This window comes from Musca autumnalis, unplaced genomic scaffold (assembly GCF_047663935.1).
Source record: "Musca autumnalis isolate F117 unplaced genomic scaffold, ASM4766393v1 scaffold_3, whole genome shotgun sequence".
Lineage (NCBI taxonomy): Eukaryota > Metazoa > Arthropoda > Insecta > Diptera > Muscidae > Musca > Musca autumnalis.
Window position 1 is genome coordinate 219,528,392 of NW_027411866.1, and position 20,476 is coordinate 219,548,867.

The 20,476-nt window shown below is 35.1% G+C and overlaps 1 protein-coding gene across 1 annotated transcript; it reads left to right on the forward strand.

Annotated features, from left to right (window-relative positions):
- Positions 1–10,339: 10,339 nt before the first annotated feature.
- Rab21 (RAS oncogene family member Rab21) lies at positions 10,340–17,156 on the forward strand. Its single transcript, XM_073976886.1, has one exon. The coding sequence runs from the start codon at positions 10,635–10,637 to the stop codon at positions 11,310–11,312; it is 678 nt and encodes a 225-aa protein (XP_073832987.1). The 5' UTR covers positions 10,340–10,634; the 3' UTR covers positions 11,313–17,156.
- The last annotated feature ends 3,320 nt before the right edge of the window (positions 17,157–20,476 follow it).

The window sequence follows — 20,476 nt, forward strand, 5'->3', positions numbered from 1 at the left end:
ACCTGAAGTACTGCTATTTATCGGCGGAATGTATACGTTCAACAACTCCACCTCGGCAGTTCCAAATCTGACTGCCACCCCCATTCATTCCAAGCACGGGTCATTAGGACCAGGCTCAAGCGAGATAGGACTGTATTGAACAGACTAGTGCAATAGGAAAACTAATCCCCCCACCTCCACTTCTGGCGCGATCCTTCCTCAGTACATTGTATCCATCACAACGCTGTAAGCTGCAGTGGTTGTTGAGCTTGGTTACCTGCACCGCCGTGACCATGACATTCTTCCGACTCTAAAACACACCGTTTCCTCGATCTCACGTCGAAGTCCAATGAAATTAAATTGCGGGGGTCGCGTATTCTGCTGGGGACTCAATGAGGCCTGTGTTCACGAAGCACCAAATGGTACGGGCGATATCTCTTGAACGGAGCAACCGATTTGGTTAAAACTATGGATTTACTAATATTGTGTCCAACATTAGTTTAACTCCAAAAATGGTCAATATCGGTCTTCTCCCCAGGGGATCCGCCACCACAAAAGTTAAAATTTGTGTTTAAGTGATGTTTAGGGTCTGTTCGAAGATGCTTTCGAAGTGTATACGGATGTTACTCCTTGCGGTCCTGTTTACAGGACTGACATAGTGGTACAAAACCTGCAAATTATACGGTGACCAACGGAAATGACTGGAGGTAGCGCTATGTATCGAAAAGAAATGACTCCCAAAATAAGATCCACTACTATGCCGGTTCATTTCTTCATGTACCTCCTTGCAGTACTTTTGGTCTTTAATCCAAAAAAATATATTCTTGTGCCAGCAATCTATAAATCACGTAAATACTTAATTATTGGGGAATAGGATTTTGGTTGCCTTGCCGGTATTCGATTCTATATAGGCCACAGGCTTTCTGCAAAGCCTACTAATTCTTTTTTACTTGTTTAAAAGTCATTTGCTGATGGTATTTAGCTGCCGTCAAAGATGACTAATTCTAATCAGTATTTTTAATGGGATCTATGGTGCGTATAATAGTTACTCTCTTAATTATGTAACGTATACGTTGGGGGCTACAATAAGTTTTATGTTTCATTTATAACAACAAATATTTTCTTATTTTTTTACGGTGTATTGAACTTTATAGTTTATCGGTGTCCATGGGCTTAATTGAAACACCCTTCAAATGAAAAGAACCCCGACCATAAAATAAATGGTCAACTATACATAAATACAACCAACTATACCAGGGCATTTCCTTACATACCAACATATCTAATACTAAAGCTCAGAAGGTCAAATACACAATTTCGAACAATTTGTGTCACGTTCTACACACCGGACAACATGTTCACTCACATGTAGACATTTTTACTCTTTATGTCTAACAAACAACAACCATTCCATGGGCATGTTAACAGCCCTATCCATGTCATGAATACCCCAACCTATCTCCCAGCTATCAGCGAACATTGTTTTCTTTAAAGGTTATTTTTATTATTAAAGCTCCGCCGGCATTACCTTTGATTATTTACTTAACGGCCATTTCCATTAAAACAAAGGTAGGGAAAATTACTAAAGCTTTTTTTTTTGTTTTGGAAAAGAGAATGAGTTTTTTCGATAAACGTTCGGAGGGAATAGACCTGTTTGTGTTATATAGTCCCTATAAAGAATTTTTCTCTATCTATATAAATAAAAATCAAATGTCGTTCTTTGGTAATGGCATCAGTTGAGAACGGCTGGACCGATTTTGATAATTCTTCCTGTAAAATGTGCGCCATAACCGGACTTAGGTTTTTATGCAAAGAAAATTTGAGGGTATTTTCCCTATGCGCTTTTTTTAAAAAATGTTATATTTATAATATTTTGAAGTTAATTTGAGAGACCTGACCAAAGACCTGACCACACCCAATTTACAAAACTACTGAACCGATTCTTCTGAAAATTTCAGAGAATGTACAGGGATAAAAACAGTATGCATACTCACTTACTTACTTAGCTGGCCCATTACAGAACATTTGTTCCATAGGCCGAACTAAGAAAAGATCGCCAATTCTCTCTGTTTAGTGCTTCGCTTTTTGGAATACCGCGCCTTGTCATCTCTTCATCCACTTGTTTGCGCCATCTATTCTTTGGCCTGTCAATTCTGCGTGCACCGCCATGTGGCTCGAATTTATACGCCCTTTTAGCGGGTTCATCATCGCTCATTCTTATTATATTGCCGCAACGCAATCGTTGCATCTCGATACGTTAAACTATATTGATGTCGTTGTATAGCAGATAGAGCTCGTGGTTCATACGACGTCGATATTCACCGTCAACGCAGATCGGTCCGTAGATCTTTCGAAGAACTTTTCTCTCAAACACGCCAAGCTCTTCCTTATCTGCTTGCGCAAGTACCCAGGCTTCGGAACCATACATCAGCACGGGTGGTATCAGTGTTTTGTAAAGCGTTATTTTTGTTTGACGATTTGTGGCTTTGTTTTTAAAGTGCTTACCTAAGCCAAAGTAGCATCTGTTGGCCAATACAATTCTTCGTTTTATTTCACAACTAATGTCGTTTGTTGTGTTTACGGCGGTGCCGATGTATACGAAGTCTTTTACTACCTCAAAATTATAGCAACCAACTTCAACAGTTGGTCCGATCTCAATGAACGCATTGCGCGTCGACACCATCAGCTTGGTCTTCTCGCCGTTTACCGCCAGACCCACTTTAGCAGATTCTCCTTCGACCTTCATAAAGGTATCGGTTACTTTTTTTACTGATCGTCTCATGATGTCTATATCATCAGCATAAGCAAGTAACATGTGGCTATTTGTGTAGATTGTGCCACTTCTTTTGACGTTTGCCTCTCGTATAACCTTTTCTAGCAGGATGTTGAAAAGATCACACGAAAGGCTGTCTCCTTGCCTGAAACCTCTTTTGGTACAAAACTCTTCGCAGGGGTTCTTTCCTATTTTAACTGAAGATCTTGTGTCAGTTAGAGTCATTTTATAAAGTCGAATGAACTTTGCGGGGATACCAAATTCAGACATGGCATGGAATACCTTTGAACCTAGCGGGCTGTCGAAGGCTGCTTTATAATCGACAAAAAGGTGGTAGGTGTCAGCCGGTTTATTGCTGTCTTTACCTCATCTTGGCAGGGTGGTATACATTCAATACCATCTTCTGGGATTGGATCTGTGGTATCTTCGTCGACGTCGCTACTATTGGATACCAACAGTTTGGAAAAATGCTCTTTCTATATCCTTAGCACACTATCTGTATCAGTTACCAGATTACCTTGCTGGTATCTACAGGAGGATGTGTAAGCTCCAAAACCATAAGTTTGATGTTTCACTCATTGGTAGAATTTTCTGACTTCATTCTGTCTCCTGTACATCTCGATTTGTTCACACTCCCGCTTTTCCATCTCTCTCCTTTTCCTTCGGAAAAGACGTTTCTCACCTCCCCTTTTCTCCCGATACCGCTCTCGTGCGCTACGAGTTGCTACTGATTGTAAAGTAGCCCTATATGTCGCATTTTTCTTTTCGGTAGTAGCACGACACTCCTGGTCATACCATGGATTCCTTGGTTTAGGTCTCTGGTATCCAAGTACTGATTTTGCGGCTCTTTGCATGGAGTGGGTAATGTTTTGCCATTGTCCTGATATGTTATCGGGACGAGGAGTGCTTTGATTAAGCAGTTGCGCCAGTTGAGTGGAATATGCTGTGGCTATCTGTTGTGATTGCAGCTTACCGATGTCCAACTTTGCGGGGTTCGTCAACTTTAGAGGGGTTTGTTTTCCTTTTCTTTCGTTTTTTCATAGTAGGCTGTTTTTTCTAGGTTACTAACCCGACGCCCAAACCCAAGCTTTTAACGTTCATATGGGTGATTGCGCGGCACATGTTAACTCACTACCATTAACGGGTGTTAAAGGCAGTTCCCCAGGTGACACCACGGGGAGGTCAGTGTCCACTTGAGATGAAAGAGGGACCAAGATAAATCATGGGTTTTGCCATGTTAAAGCCGGTCAGGACCGTTCCTTGGTATCTTCCATCCCCTACGTCACCCAATATTTGCAGTATGCATATTTTCTTGAATTTTGAATGGGGCATATTTAAAAAAACGCCTTATCTTTATGAATAAAAATCAAATGCTTTCATAGCCCAACTTGGGGTTTTATGCAGAAAAGATTTTATTTTCAATTTAAATCTTTTTTTATTCTTTTCTGCAAAAAGTACTGAAATTGTCAGGGAATGTACAGGGATGGCCTCCGAAAACAGGCTACATACTTTAATGAATTCCAGTGGGGACGGGGTACCTCCCCTATACGACTGAAATACTCAGAAAATGTCGCAAACCTTACTAAAGGATATTTAGCAACCGTTGAAATTTTGATTTTGCCTGGCAGGGGAATCGTTTTGAAAAAGGTGGCAAGGAGATCCATGTCGCAATGTATGTATAAAAATTCAATTGGACAATTAAAACGTTAGAGCACCATGTAATTTGCAATAATGCAACGACTGGGAATGGGAAAATGTGGTTCTCTACACAAAACCCATTATATATTAAACAGTAGGCCCGTTATCTAGCAGACACTTGATTGCAATTTTCATCAGGGGGAAGATCAGTAGTTCTATTTTCATATGTAGTCTACTTTGCCGGTATAAGCCCTCCAGGTAATAAAATATAGACCAAATATATTTTTTTTTTGTATTTTTCATACAAAAGTAATGGTCCATTTCACCCGCTAAATAATATCAGATCATCATCCAAAATCATGGAAGCATCTTCCTCTACCTAACTCCTAACCTCGTGCAAAATTTCGTGATTATTGGGCTATAATTGCGACCTCTAGCGTGTTTATCATTACACTACAAACAAATAACAGGGTATATTAGGCTGTAACTCTGTTATCTTATCATGTACATCAACACAATTGACATCAATAGAAAGGTCAATCATTCCGCTTCCAGGTATAGCTTACTTGCCGGAATGTCTCTTCCAGGAATATAGATATAAGCTGTATATTAAAAATTTTCAAAATTTTCACACAATAGTTGTGGTCCATTTAACCCTCTAAATATTATCTGATCGCCATCTCAAATAGCAAGCTTCTACTTTGTCATATACTCTTACCTTATTTAAAATTTCGAGGCGATCTGACTATTATTCCGACCTACATAGCATCTACGAAATCGGATAAAAATTATGTTTTTGGTCCATTTCACCCGCTAAATATTTCACGATCATCACCTATTAAAATAGTGATCTATTCTGATGTGACAGACGGACACACGGACGGACGGACACACATATCAAAATCGCTTTATCTCGCCGAGATATGAAGATTGGTATACCACATTGGGGGTCTCCGACGAATATTTCGCGGTGTTACATGAATTTTTACCAAAACAAACTTATAATACCCTTTCCACGTAGTGGTGTAGGGTATATAAACGTTATATTTGCAAAAATTATGCATGTATCGGTTTAACAATTTTAAAAACTAAAACATATAAGCGGGATAATTTTATAATTAGATCGCTTTAGGATAAAGATAGGGACATGGACGATAATAAATCCTAAAAAGCATAAATTGGCGAAAAAAATCCGACAAAGTCCGTAAGAGAAAATTCTGTTGATAAATTTAAAATCCTCCTCCGAAAAAGTGATTTAGAAAATATCTGTTTTCTAATTATCAAGCATAAAATCGATAAAAAGTTGCCATTAAAGCTTATTACGACGGGAGAAACAGTGTACAAATTCATTAACGCTCTTTTTATTGTAGTTGACACTAAAAAGAGAAGCCAAACTCATTTTTCAACGCTCTTAAATTTCTCGGAAATAGGACATCAAAATGAAACCACTGACCATTGCTTCAAAAAGCTGGTTTTCTTAGTACAACTACAGGAACTGCCCATTTTGAAGAAAATAATACATTTCTGATAGAAATATTGCCTCAATATGTACAAGAAAATAATATTGAATATGTTACGATTGAAGACTGTGAATGTTGATTGCGTTTTATTTAGATTCAGAGTATGATGAAACGGTCATAGGAAGAAACGGTCTGAATTTACCTATTTCCACAGTTAGAGACATCGTTTAAAATTATAAGTACTTTTTTGGAGTCTCAACAAAATGCCCCTGATGCTATCTTTTTATTCCGGAGATTTTGAAGAGACATATCCTCCTTGGGCTCTGATTGCAAAGATATTAATTTATAGATTCGTAGGTACGCTTGCTTTTATCGCAATGTTTTGAGACCCAACAAGGCAGAGTCCTACGAAGAGAGCGGCACAATGTTGTTGTTGTTGTTTTTAACGCGTAACGCGATACTCAACGGACAGATTCTTGTTCGCCCCTTAGATAACTTTAGATAAGTTCCCCCAACATCTCCCAAGGGACAAGGAAGACTTCTCTCAGATCTAAGAAAAAACTCAAATATGGTTTTCGTCTACTTGGTCTCTACATTCATAAAATGTTCGGCAGAAGTTGTTTGCACACGATTAGCTCAAAAATGTTGGACAGTGTTATCCTAGGACATGAATAACCACAACTGCCAACCTGTGACATAAATTAAAGAAGTAAAAGAAATAATTTACTCCCAAAGACTAAAATATTTAAATCATTTATTCAATGGACTACAAAAAAACTACAAAGAAAAAGTAAATGATCAGAGTGTTTGGGCAATTGTTCAGTATCGGGCCATATTAGTAAGTATAAACTCCTGGTTATTTATTAGAATCGCGTTCTGCTATATAAGTTTTTTCGTTATCAGTAACACATTAACTTAAAATATTCTGCCCTTTTTTTGCTCTAATTACAAAGAAAATTAATATTGTAATACAAAATGAAAATAATGGAATACAAAAACCCCCTAAACATGCAATTTGTCTGAGTGAAATTACAGCGAACTTAATTTACGTTAAATGCAGCCGAGGTCACTTATTAAGAATAAAAATTTATATTGGGTCTGTCTCACTTTAAACAGTAGATATTTGAATGGAATAAAGTGTGAGCGGGAGTACTCGCTAATCACTATAAAAGTAAAAAAGATTTTTTGGATTGACTTCCCTTGTGCAAGGGAGATATAAATCGGCCTGATATAATTAAGAAAAATTTTCAAGACAATATAAACGCTGAAGGATGTTTATACACAAAATGTATTTATATACCTAAGAGGCATGTCTTAATACGTCCGTATACCATAGATGGGTAAAATAAATTAAGGGAGTGAATATTTTTCTTTTACAAGAATTAAACAAACATTATTTTATCTGTTTTTTAATTAATTTATTATGTTTTTAGTCACAAATATATTTTACAATAATGGCTTCATAATATTATTAAAAGAAACGCAATTAAAAACAATGCTTAATCATTTATTTGTTGATTTCTCCAGGCAACATAAGAGAAACACAGAAATACGAAATACGTTCATATAAATTTTGTGTACGTTGATTTTTAAAGGTTTTGCACATCAATGCCGTAGTGTTTGAGGTTAAAAAAGTAGAACGCATTATACCTCGAGCCATTGCACAATTACCAAGGTAGTGGTATCACACCAGCTCACACTGGTCGAAACGATTGATCTAGCGGCACGAAAGTCAAAAATTCAAACTATAAAATTGCGCAATGTTTTCCATTGTATCGATTACAGACACTCTGCTGACTAAAATTTTGTTTTTATTTTTGTTGTTGTTGTCAATATTCACTCAGTTATTCACTGTCAAGTGCAAGACATTTTGATGCATCAATTTTTAACAAAATTGTTGCTAAAAACCTGATTTCATATTTGTTTAATTGTTAAATAAATTCGTAATAAAATTAAACAAATTTTATTTTTTACTGATAGGGGAGGGTGTAAGTTAAATTTAAAAAAGTTTGGGGCCTGAATTTACGTAGTTATATGGGTTATTTTATTATTATTTTTTTAAATCGGTTAATAAATGGCTAAGTTATAGTGGTTTAAGTCTGAAAACCCCCACAAAAAACCATAACTGAATTTCTCATAATTTTCAAAATAAATAGTGAACAAAACAAAAATACATTATGTATTTGAAAATTATGAGAAATTCAGTTATAGTTTTCTTGTGGGGGGTTTCAGACTTAAACCACTATAACTTAACCATTTGTTAGCCGATTTAAAAAAATAATATCTTGTTCGAAAGATATTATTCACCCCTTTAAACGATATAATTTTGCATCAGAACGTTTGAATATTTTTCTGGTCAACTTTTGTAGCACAGTGTCATTTATCGACATTTTTCGAAAAGTTTGCACCTTCTCAAGGCCAAAACTGCCTGAATGATCGTTCCAATGTTTTTGCGATGTTTTAGAGAGTTCTTAATTACTGTCTTGGCTATAATTTTTGTCTTTGTGTTGGATCGAAAATCTCAATGGTTTGGCTGTTATATGCTAAAATGTCTAAAAACGTGGATAAAAAACTTAAAGTCAAAATCGGGAGGCTCGATTTTCACCGTAGACCTATGCTCTAGTGGACTTTATTGCTCAGTTCAATCCTAGGAATCAGAAACGTGAAGGGCCCATTAAGGTTTTTTCCTTCCATACAAATCGCCCCGGCCTTGTATGTATACTTTTCGGTGCTGTGAATATTGAAATTCTTTAATTGCTATAAATAAACGGATTTTATTAAAACAAATTTGTGTAATTATTGTTATTTTGTCACCAAAGAGCCACATAGTGCAGTTGTTGCTATAAAAACCCCAACGATTTAGCATAAACTGCATTTTTGTACGTGGGATGTATACTTTTCTGTGCCACTGTATATTAACAATTATCGAACAGTTTAGCGCCTCCACCGTAACAAAATCAGCAGTAGCAACATTGGCTGTGATCAATATTCCGAAGCAGGAACAAATATCACAACCATTTATGCCATGTTCATACCAGCATTTGAATCACGTCGTCCGTTCTCATAATTACGTACACGAATTAACCCGTTCATACGACATGGTACACAATTCATAGCAACATGATTCATATTTTCACAGTTTTTGTTTACTGATTTCAGTTTCAGCCAAAAGACGAGTAAAGGAGAAGTCAATTTATGCTCTGTTCCAGAACATGCAAGAAGCTACTATTTTTTACTACGATAACATTTTTTCCTTTATGTTATCGGAAAAATAGTAAAAATTAGTAGATTCTTGCAGTACTGGAACAGACCAATTTTTAAATTTATTACATTTGGTTTTGTTGTTGTTGTTGGTGGTTTTGATAACCCAACGTTATCATCAGCTGAACCCCAATACCGCTTAGTCTAATTCGATCCTTGGCGAAATCCAGCGGTTGGGGTTTCTACCTAAGCGGTAGATTCGTAAACCTCACGAAATCCTCTTGTTCGATTATGCACAAACCGGACTTTCACCAAATTTCTTTTTCGAATCGAACCCATCGAATGACTCAGCAGAGATACACAAAACAATTTGATGTTTGTCCGAATCGTTACCCAGCCTGTAAATGTCATGATCATCACCAATGAGGGATTCTTGAGAAGCTTGATTAACGGCCACCAACAGCGGGAGCGGTGTAGGGTACAGCTACCTCAATGTTTCACGTTTTTAATATATTCCTCGTTTTTTCATTAAATTAACAAAACGAACTTCAAATTCAGAATTTGTAATCATACGTTATACCCTAGACAGACGGCAGCGTTAATTTGCATTAACTGCCTTAATTCAAATTAATTCGTGCATTATCCACATTCTTAATGCACAAAATCGAGCTGCATTTAAAAGGCATTTAGGTATTTCAATATGGCAATGCCGTAGAAGAGAGCCCATATTCATATGGAGGAGAGAGCATATTCATGCTCTGAGACACGAGGAAAACAAAAAATACAGTGCAAACAACAACAAAACAGCAATCAGCTGTTTCGTAAATGCAGAAACTGTCGTCTGTCAGGCCAAAATTAAATACAGTTATTAATGCAAATTAACGATGCCGTCTGTCTAGGGTATTAGTATCCAACTACCTTGTTATACCATGGAAACCGCTTATTTTTACAGAGTTTTTTTAATCTTATTTTGGTCAAAACAGATTTTTTTGTAGTAAACTGACATTACTTACTTAATAAATTAAACCTACTTATAGCACTTATGAATACAAATAATTTCATTTTAACAAATTAAATTATGTATAAAAACAACTAAAATAATATTAAAATAGATGCACAATTAATTTCTCAATTTTAAATTTATTACTCTCAACGGTATTCTCTCCCACTTGTTGTCACATCTGGTAACTACACACAAGAGCATAGTTGTATTCACCTCTATAGTTTGTTGATTTTCCATCAGATGGCGCTCGTGAATGGACTGTCAAATTAGATTTTATTTTGCTGTCAAATTGTTTTTGTCTACCAATAATCAGTTGTTGACATTTTTCGCTTGCATTTCGAGTGTTCGTTTTTAAAACTCGCTGTCCAAGAACAACAACAATAAATATATAGTACATATAAAAACAATAAATAATAACACCAAACAAGGGAAATACGAAAGTTAAATATAGTATACAACAAAGAGAGAACAACACCAATAAACAAATACTCCATGGTATCACTAAAAAATTAGATATCACCAAAGAAAATCGCAAGCAACTGCAATTCCCTCCCATTCTTCGCCTGCAACCAGACAAATAATGACGACCACTAATTCCACCCAACCAACGCAATATAATTTTAAGGTGGTACTGCTCGGTGAAGGGTGTGTGGGCAAAACATCGATTGTTTTGCGTTATGTCGAAGACAAATTCAATCCTCAACACATTAGCACTTTACAGGCCTCGTTTCTAACGAAAAAAGTCAACCTTGACAATGGCAATAAAGTGCAATTGAATATATGGGACACAGCCGGGCAAGAACGTTTCCACGCCTTGGGTCCCATCTATTATCGCGGCTCACATGGTGCTATCTTAGTGTATGACATCACCGATCAAGATTCATTCCAGAAGGTGAAAAATTGGGTAAAGGAATTGAAACGTATGTTGGGTTCAGAAATCATTCTAACAATTGCTGGTAATAAAATCGATTTGGAAGAACAACGTACAGTGCAAGAAGATGAGGCCGTGGCCTATGCTGAAAGTGTGGGTGCTCATTATTTTGAGACATCAGCTAAAACAAATGAAAATGTTGATGAATTGTTTATGGAATTGACGAGGCTTATGGTGCAGCATGCCCAACAGAACAATCAAAAGCAGCGGGCTACTGCCCAACAACAATTTGGCCAAAGACGTTTAATAGTTGAAGATTCACAGGACGGTGCAGACGATGGTATGAGTTCACAAGTGCCTGATGGTAGCCGTTCCTGCTGTGGTTAAATGCAGCAACAGATTTGGCTACACTCTATACAAATATGCTGCTGAAAATAACAAACAAGAACAACAACAACAAAAATAGTAACTTTTTATAACTTTAAGAAAACAAAAACGGCCCAAAGAAAGAGGCAATATCCCATTGTGGTGAGTAAAAGAAAGGAAAATTATTCCATTGAATAGAGGGTCTGAGTCATTGTTGGAGGTGCCAATGAAAAATTAGAATAGGTTTTGTAATTTATTGTTAAGGAAATGATGTGTTTTTATTAATGATTTTTTTTTTAAATATTTTAGAAAGTACATTAATATGAGAAGTGTATAAAAGTAGATATGGCAGAGATTTTAATATACTGCAGAGTCCATATGCACGTTTAAATTTATTTTAAATTTGCTTTTTTTATCGAAGAATTATCACATATCATCGGCATAAGCAATGTGAAACAAGAGATAACAAGAATTACACTACACTTGTCATTCAGAATGTACATGTATGTGCTCAAACAGAAATTTATTTTAATTATTTATATTTAAATTATTAGCCATTTCCAGAAGAGTATGGAAAAACTGCACATTTATTAACAGCATAATTTGTCAAATAATAGAGAAAGGGGCGCTTGTAAGAATCTTAATATATATTGGCAATTTCATCGACTATATTAAAATAGAAAAAGTCCAGTTTATGAGCCTCTCGATGATTTCTTTTACATGTCTTCCATTGAAAGACTCTTGGACCCTGAAAGACTTGCTGTCCATTGGGAAAACTTATAAATTTCCGGACGAAGTCCGACCTCACCCAAAAACAGAAAACTGTCCATACGAAAAGTTTTAAATTCACGGTCGAAAACCGTCCATCGAGTTAGTTGAACTACAAGAACATAACAATGTTATGGTATGTCCATTTTGGGCCTATATTGCCTTAAAACAGCTCTCTCCGAAAGTTTTGAAACAATTTATACAAATAAGTTTGAAGGCAGCTATTAATGAAGCTTTCGAGCTCCACGTGTTAATGTTAACCCATCGATGCGATGTTTCCGTAGTAATTTGTATGGGGCCAAAGGTGAATTTTATAAAGGTCGCAATTATGGTCCAATCTATGAAAAAAATTTACCAGATCACTGTTATGACTAAATGAATCCTACAAAAATTTTTGAAAATCGGATCGCATTTTGATATGGCCCCAATATGCACATTTGGCCAATGAAACAAGTTCCCTTCATTCGCCGACGTAGCTAGGGCAGAACAAGGCACAAGGCCGCCACTGAAATGGTCATTATTAAATTATTGCTTGTATATTTTATTTGGGTGCCACCGTGGGTTCGACTCCCCGGCCAGGCAACATCAAAACACTTTTCAACGGTGGCAAAATACCCCTTAGTAATGCTGGCGACATTTCCTGAGTATTTCAGCCATGTAAAACTTCTCTACAAAAGTGGTGTCTTAGACACGCCGTTCGGACTCGGCGATAAACTGTAGGTCCCATATCATTGAGCTAATATGAATCGGGGTGCACTCATTGATATGAGAGAAGTCTCCTTTGTCCCACCTGGGATGTTTGTGGAACAATTATATATATATTTTATTTGCCGAAGTTAAAATTTTGTACATGAAGTTAAAATTTTGTAAATCTTATTGATGGTGCTTCGAAGTTTTCTCAGGTTTAACAACAGAGTCTTATTTATTCGCTAATTCCTTGTTGTATCCTCAGCCATCAGGCTAACCAGGTATATTTGGGAAAATACACTTTGAAACAATGGTTTTGGACACCAAGTATGTTTGGCGAATTTCAGACGTAGGAAGTCGATTTGGCCTTGTCCGTATGTCTAGCTGGTGCGCACTATAACGATAGATGAACCATATCGGTCTAATTCTTCGTGGGCTTCCCTTAAAGGTTCAAAACTTTTTCGAAGGTAGTAACTGATTTTGTCCAAACTTTGCACATGGTAGTATTTCTAGATCAGGTTCTAATACAATATTTTTTTTTAGCAAAAGTGCAGCTTGACATATCTTGGATCGATTTTAGGCTATAGAGGGTATATACACTTTGATAATGAAAATGTGATTCATCATTCATTCATGGTTCTAGACCCCAAGTATTTTTGGACGAAATAAATTTCAGACAATTTGGTGTCGATTTAGACATGTCCGTCTCTCTGTCCACAATTTCGAGTACCTCACCCACAAAAATTTGTCGGTAAAATAAAAATATCTATCGAAGGAGTAACTGATTGGGTCCAAACTTTGCACATCGTAATTTTTCTTTCAAACATTGATCAGCTCAAAAATCTCAATTTTTGGCATAAATGCAGTTTAGGGACTCTTGTCTGACGGGATAAATTTTTGGAGTATGTTGTGCTCGCGGCTCCTTTCACGAAAAAAATTCATATCGGGGCCAATTCTTTACTTCCTAACTAATGAAATGAGTATCCGATTTGGCCAAAACTTTGGACATCGTAAAATATCTTCCAAACGTACATTAAGTTTCAAGAAGGTCTATATTGGAAAACTTATTCCGGAATCTCCTTCCAAAATTTTTGTTGAAATGCGGTTTAAAAGCTGTTCGAGGATCGTTCACAAATTTTTACCAAAAGTTCTCTTGTGGTCCTGTTTTTGGTCGGCAAGACCATGCTTCCTACACAGAAAAAAATTATCGATTTTCCGGCGAAAAAAATTATCATATTGACGAAATTCAATAAAATTATTTGATCACAAAGTAAAAATACAACTGATAAAATATTTCATATATTGACTAAAATATTTATCGATTTTATTATAATGAACTGATAAAATATTTCCCATATTGACAAAAATATGTATCAAAATATTCCAAATTTTGTATCAACATTCAGTGGTTGTTAGAATAGCTACCAATAAACATTAGGGTTATCATTTTTTTTGCAATTTTTGCAAATATAAAAATACCACCGCATAGCCGCGTATAGCCTGAAAAACTACTATGAAATATCGATTGAAAAAAATGTATTCAACAATTTTTTTCATTAATTCTCTTTTTTTCTTCAAGAAAATATTTTGTTTTTATCAATATGTGAAATATTTTGTCAGTTGTATTTTTACTTTGTGATCAAATAATTTGATCGAATTTTGTCAATATGACAAATTTTTTATCGCCGGAAAATCGATAAATTTTTGATTGAATCTTTGAATTTTTTTTTTATCAAATGAAATATCAGAAAAGAAATTTTTTCTGTGTAGCATAATCGTCCAATCGTTGTACCCACGGTGACCAACTAAAGTGCCTGATGGACACGATAACTATCGAAAGGAGTGATTGACATTGGTTCAACCATTACACATCGTAATATTTCTTTCACACCTAAAGCATCCACTCCTTAGGGTACTTCTCACACAAAATTTCCAAAATGTTCGCAAATGTGCAAGGTAGGAACATGGATCGTTTTGAAATTTTTACAACAGGTAGTCCTCGCGGCTTATATTACGGCAGTATAATTATACCCTCAGCATTTAGGCTAAAGAGGGTATATACACTTTGATACGTCCAAAATTGTGCCTCATCCAAGTTATGGAGTTTGGACAAAATCCGTTTCAGAAAATTTGGAGTTGATTTAGCCATGCCTGTCTGTCGGCTGTCTAGCTGGCTGATGCGCTCGATAACTCTGCATAGTAATATTTTGTACATACTTAGTTTAAATTTGAATATAGGCCATATCGATCCACTCCTTCCGGTACCTTCCCACAAAACTTCAAAAATGTTTGCTAAAATGGTGGGCACGACAACTCTCGAAGGGAGTAACCGTATTGGTCATAACTTTGTATATGATACGATTACTACCAGGCATAGATCAGGTTTGAATATGGACTAAATCGGTATACTCCTTCGTTTACCTCCCACAAAAAATTGGAAAAAGTAAAGTTTAACGGCTCGGCTCGGATTGTGTTGAACTTTTTTGCAACATTTTTTTTCAGGGACAAGTCCTATTTCCTGTTATAATGACCAAAGGCCCCAAAATAGCTTGCCGGCATCAACTAAACTGGGTAGTACGTAAGATTATCCTCGAAGGGAGGAATCGTTTTGGTCCAAACGTTGTACATCGTATTATTTCTTACAGACTCGAATATTGACTACATCGGACCACTATTTTGGGTACCTCCCATACAAACTTTGGAAAGAGTGACGTTTAAGGACTCGTCTGGGATCGTTATGAAATTTCTGCCAACATGTTGTGTATGCAACCCTAGTTACGACAGTACAATTCTTTTCGGGGGCAAGTACATACTTCCTAATTTAAAAAAAAAATCTTCCAAAGTCTATATCGGACAATATCTTCGGGTACCTCCATCCCAAAAATTCTAAATTTTCACATAAGTGCAGTTGGGCTGTACGTCGTGGATCGTTTTGACATTTCCTGATTATTTCAGCCACGTAGAACTTCTTTGCAAATGGTGTCTAAGACACGCCCTTCGGATTCAGTTATAACATGTAGGTTCCATATCATTGAGCTAAATTGGGCTGTACTCATTGATATAAGAGAAGTCTTCTTTGTCCCTTCAGGGATAAAAACGATTTTTTTGATTGGGCAAAAGTTGATATGCAATTACTAGAGAAATGAGTATTAGAAATTGAGTACGAGGTTGAGAAACTAAGGCGTCGAAATGCATTTTAAATTAATTTAGTTTGGAATTTCCATCACAAGAACTATGTGAGGAAGACCTATAAAATATTCTCCTTCTGTTTTTGCACTTCGCATGTGTATGAAATTAGCCAATATTATTTCTGTATAAGAGATTTTATATAAAATTATAAAAAAGTGATCTCATTTTCGACTCAAACGGAGCCCAACACATTGGAATTAAAGTTAGAAATATAACATTAGGACATATGAATGTACTTAGAAACGGGCTCCATTGTCTTCTTTTTTACATTGGATTTCGGACTTGTCTATTGAATACAGAAAAATTGCATGTTTCTAGAGTTTGACAAAAATTCGAACGAATTTGGTTTCGAATTGTCTTAACAAAACAGGCCAAAGTCTTCTGTAGTGTAAAAAATAGTCGACTTTAGTCGTCATATAAAAACACTTCCACATCACATTATTTCCTAAAAACAAGTAAATTACAAATCAAACGTATGTACATATATTATTTATAACTAAAACAAAAGAATGATTCACCACCCCTCGTTAAGGTATTCAAAATATAAAACAAAAGAAAAACACTTAAATTGAACACTCTCGCATTATATGAGGGCATTTTTTTCTTTTACGCATACTGGGATATTGTCCATTTGTTTGAGACATGAAATTAACAAATTATGTGATAACTTATTAGAAAACAAAACAAACATATTTAAGTACATATATTAAATTACGATGTAACTTTGTTAATATTTGTTATATTTTAACTATTATTATTACAATATTTTCTCAATATTCATTTCTTTTTTGTCTTCAATGTGTATAATACAGCGAATGTAAAACAAAAAAAAAACAATTTAAGGAATTTAAGGATATTTATAGAATAATTCCTTGGTATGACTTTTTATTATTATTATTAGTATGTAGCTTTAGCTTTTGTTTCTTTTTTTTCTAAAGAAAAAAACAAACGAAAATGTCTTTTGTCATTGTGTAAATTTATACCAATAGCGCTTATCTTATAAGATAATGTTTGTAATTTTGTCTTACTCTCCTATTACCTATATCTTAAATAAATAACAACAAGAAAACAAAACAAAATATAAATAATCACATACCCACACAAAAAAAGAACCAAAATCTTGTGGAAAAAATACGATGGTAGCATGTAATTTGAAGTTGACGGCAATCAAAGTCACTTGAGTATGAAAGTGAATAAAATTATATTATGAGAAATTAAAAACTGTCTATTCTTTATTTTAATATTAAACAAGTACGCAAATGTTATAATCGGAACGAGGTATGTAGTCAGAAACGCATCTCGACACTATTTCGGGGGGCCAATTTCCAAAAAATTACAATTTCCGGGACTCAAACCCCCGGCCCCTCTGACTATGTCGGTGGTCGGAACGGGTCCTACTATTTGATATCTTACACCACTACACCTGTACAAAAGCTTTTTTCCGATTAAAATTTATTTAGGGATATACTACAATTATTCGCAACTCAGGCTTTTATTACCAGATGACTTAATGCTGAACCAAATACAAAAATAACTGAACCAATAACGAAAACAAGGTATTTCGATTTATGTACATCGATTACTTCGAATCGATCAGTGCAATCATGAATAGTACTTCCCCGGTAATTTTCCGTACGGAAAATAGTTTTAAACAGATAAATTCTCTTTTAAAATCAATATTTTAAAAATTTTAAAACTACTAGAGTCTGTTAATTTTGGAATATTATCGCCGAATCGACGAAAATATTCCCTTTTGGACATAAGATCAATATGAAAGGGAGTGTCCCATATTTGTCTTCACATTGATATACATTTATTTATTTTTTTTTTAAGAAAAAAGTTAAGTTGTGTGTTTATGTATGCTTTTTTCTGGTAAAACCAAATTTTAACTAACGCTGCAGTTACACATGCCAGTAAATTGGTGCCATTTGAGTACATGTATTATACTCGAAAATGCCGAAAAAGTGTTCGACTGCCATGCAGTTTCCTTGTGTGTCCACACATGCCAGTGCAAGTTCAATTTCAAAAATATTTGAACAGCATATAACACACAAAATTGCATTATATTTTAGATTTAAAACACAATCCACAACATATTTATCATTTTTATTTTATTTCGTTTTAAAAAGATTGTTTTCAATTTCTTTTCAGTATTGTATAATCCCAGAGGGGAATTTATTTGTCAACCTATATTTTCATGAAAAACATCAAAGTTATGACTTTATTCACCACTAATATATTGCAGCTACCGAGATGCGTTATTTGTGTTTTGAAAATTTGCGTTAAATCTTTGCATTCTTAAAAGAAACAAAAATGTACATGGATTAAAAAATAGTCTCGGCAACTCTTTTTTCATTTTCGACATATCACTGGCAGCCAGTTCAAAATTTTGCTGGCATGAAAAATCTAGTGCCAGCGGAGTCGACAATTTAAAAAATGTAATTATATAGTAAAAAATTGTGTATGTATTGAATTTTTCGAACTGTCACTGGCATGTGTAATTGTAATTGACAAATTTCATCCAGTATAGCTCTGTTTCTTTAATTTTTAATGGCAAAAGAGAAAACTGTCCAAATTGCTCTCTCATGACCAGTTTTACCAGAAAAGTAAAAGAACGGAAAAATTATAGATCTGGTAAAAATGTCAAAAAGAAACAAACACAAAAATAAATAAATTTTACTTTTTTTATTGCACTGTTTTTAATTTTGTTTTGTCAGCGTTCGCTTTTATCTTTTGTTTTTGTTAATTTTGTCATCATTGCCAAATAATCGTCAAGAGAAGGCCATTTTTGTTCTCTCTCTTAAAAATTTGGTACCAGTTTAAGTTAAGGTACGCTTTGCTGGTTAAAAATGGTAACCTCAGGCAAGAAAGAAACACAACTTATATTCAGCCCAATCATAAACATCATCTCACCGTGAGTTTTCTAACTCTCGCCTCCTCCCTTATTATAAACATCATAAGGGAGAACAAAACTCACGTTCGTGAGAAAAGTAGCTATCATAAATGTCAAAAAAGTGAGAATGTGAGGCAATTTTCTCTCACTACAGAATTCAAGGTGAGTTGAACAAAAAAATGTAAATATGGAATTTTTTTAAAGAAAAAAATCGACGAATACGAATATTTTGCATTTGTAATGATAATTAATTGCATTTATTTGTGTTTTACGTTGAAAGCAACAAATAAAAAACAATTAGAAATTCTTTTGGCAACTGTACATGTTCATCCGTGTTTTAATGAAGCAAGGAAGACCTCAATCGGGTTTGGCGTAATTTGGAGGCGGAGTTGAAGTTGGCCAATATTTTTCAGATATGGGAAGCGGTTCAGAATCATAGGATGGCAACAAGAATGGGAGAGGACCCAATCAGGAGCAACCCCTTTCTGCAATTGTTGTTCCTCGATAGAACAATGTGCATATTAATGAACATATGCATGTAGGTACTTACAAACTTTGCGGCAACTCGATTGACATATCGTAAGTGCCATTGAATTGTTCTTTGTTCGCTAAGGTTCCCCTCAAAATATTCGATGCCAAAGATGCTATTTAAGCATGAGTGCAAGTGAAATGTCACCTTTTTACCACCTTCGCCCATTCTTTTTACAAGACCGTTACCCACCAAAAGATCCAAATCATTTTGGATGGCATCAAGAAGGAGTCAAAATATGAAGGATTAAATTCATAAAGTTAAATACAGTTAGTCAACTATATTATTGCAAACGATGAATTTTTAAAAACTTAGATATTTAATTAGGAATTACTACAAGTAATTCTTTCAATAATGTTGGGCTTTTTTGTAAATATCTGTTGATTTACTTGTTAATGACAACATCAAGCCAATAAATGCAGAAATCGGTCGGAAATAACAAAAACAACGAACAAAATGTATAGGTACCTGGTTTTTGTGATGTCAACTAAATAATTGCAAAATGAATGAATGTGCAATAAAATCGTGGGATTCTCCCCACGATTTTTTCCAATTAAGGATTTTTATGACTTTTATGGTATGTGGACATGTAGATCCATAATTTTTGATCATAAATAAATGTTTGTGTGTGTAACATAGACAGTATATTCAGAAAAAGAGAAAGTCAGGTAAACGGTTTTGGAAAATATGCTACATTTGGTCTATTCTACTAATTATAATAATGGTAAATCCGAAAGAGAAATCCTTACAACATCATTTACCGCACCGAGAAAGAAGCCAGGCTCAAACTGAAGGCGTTACAAGACAGACCCAAAATAGTAACCACGCGAATTGACGCAGCACGATAAAATTGATTTTTTTAATTAAAAATGATTTTGGAGTAAGTGTGTCACATGGAAAAGTCAGAAAAGTGCTACATAATAACAAGCACTCATCACGAGTGACTAGGTAAAACCCATTGCCGTCCCAGTACAATATATAGAAACTATTCAGACTTGTTACAGACAACTTTTCACACCATCTTTAGTATCGGCATGTCGTTATATTTTCTGATGAGACTAAAATTATCCTGTACTATCACAATGGGTCTCAAAATGTATTGCGAAAACCCCTTTACAG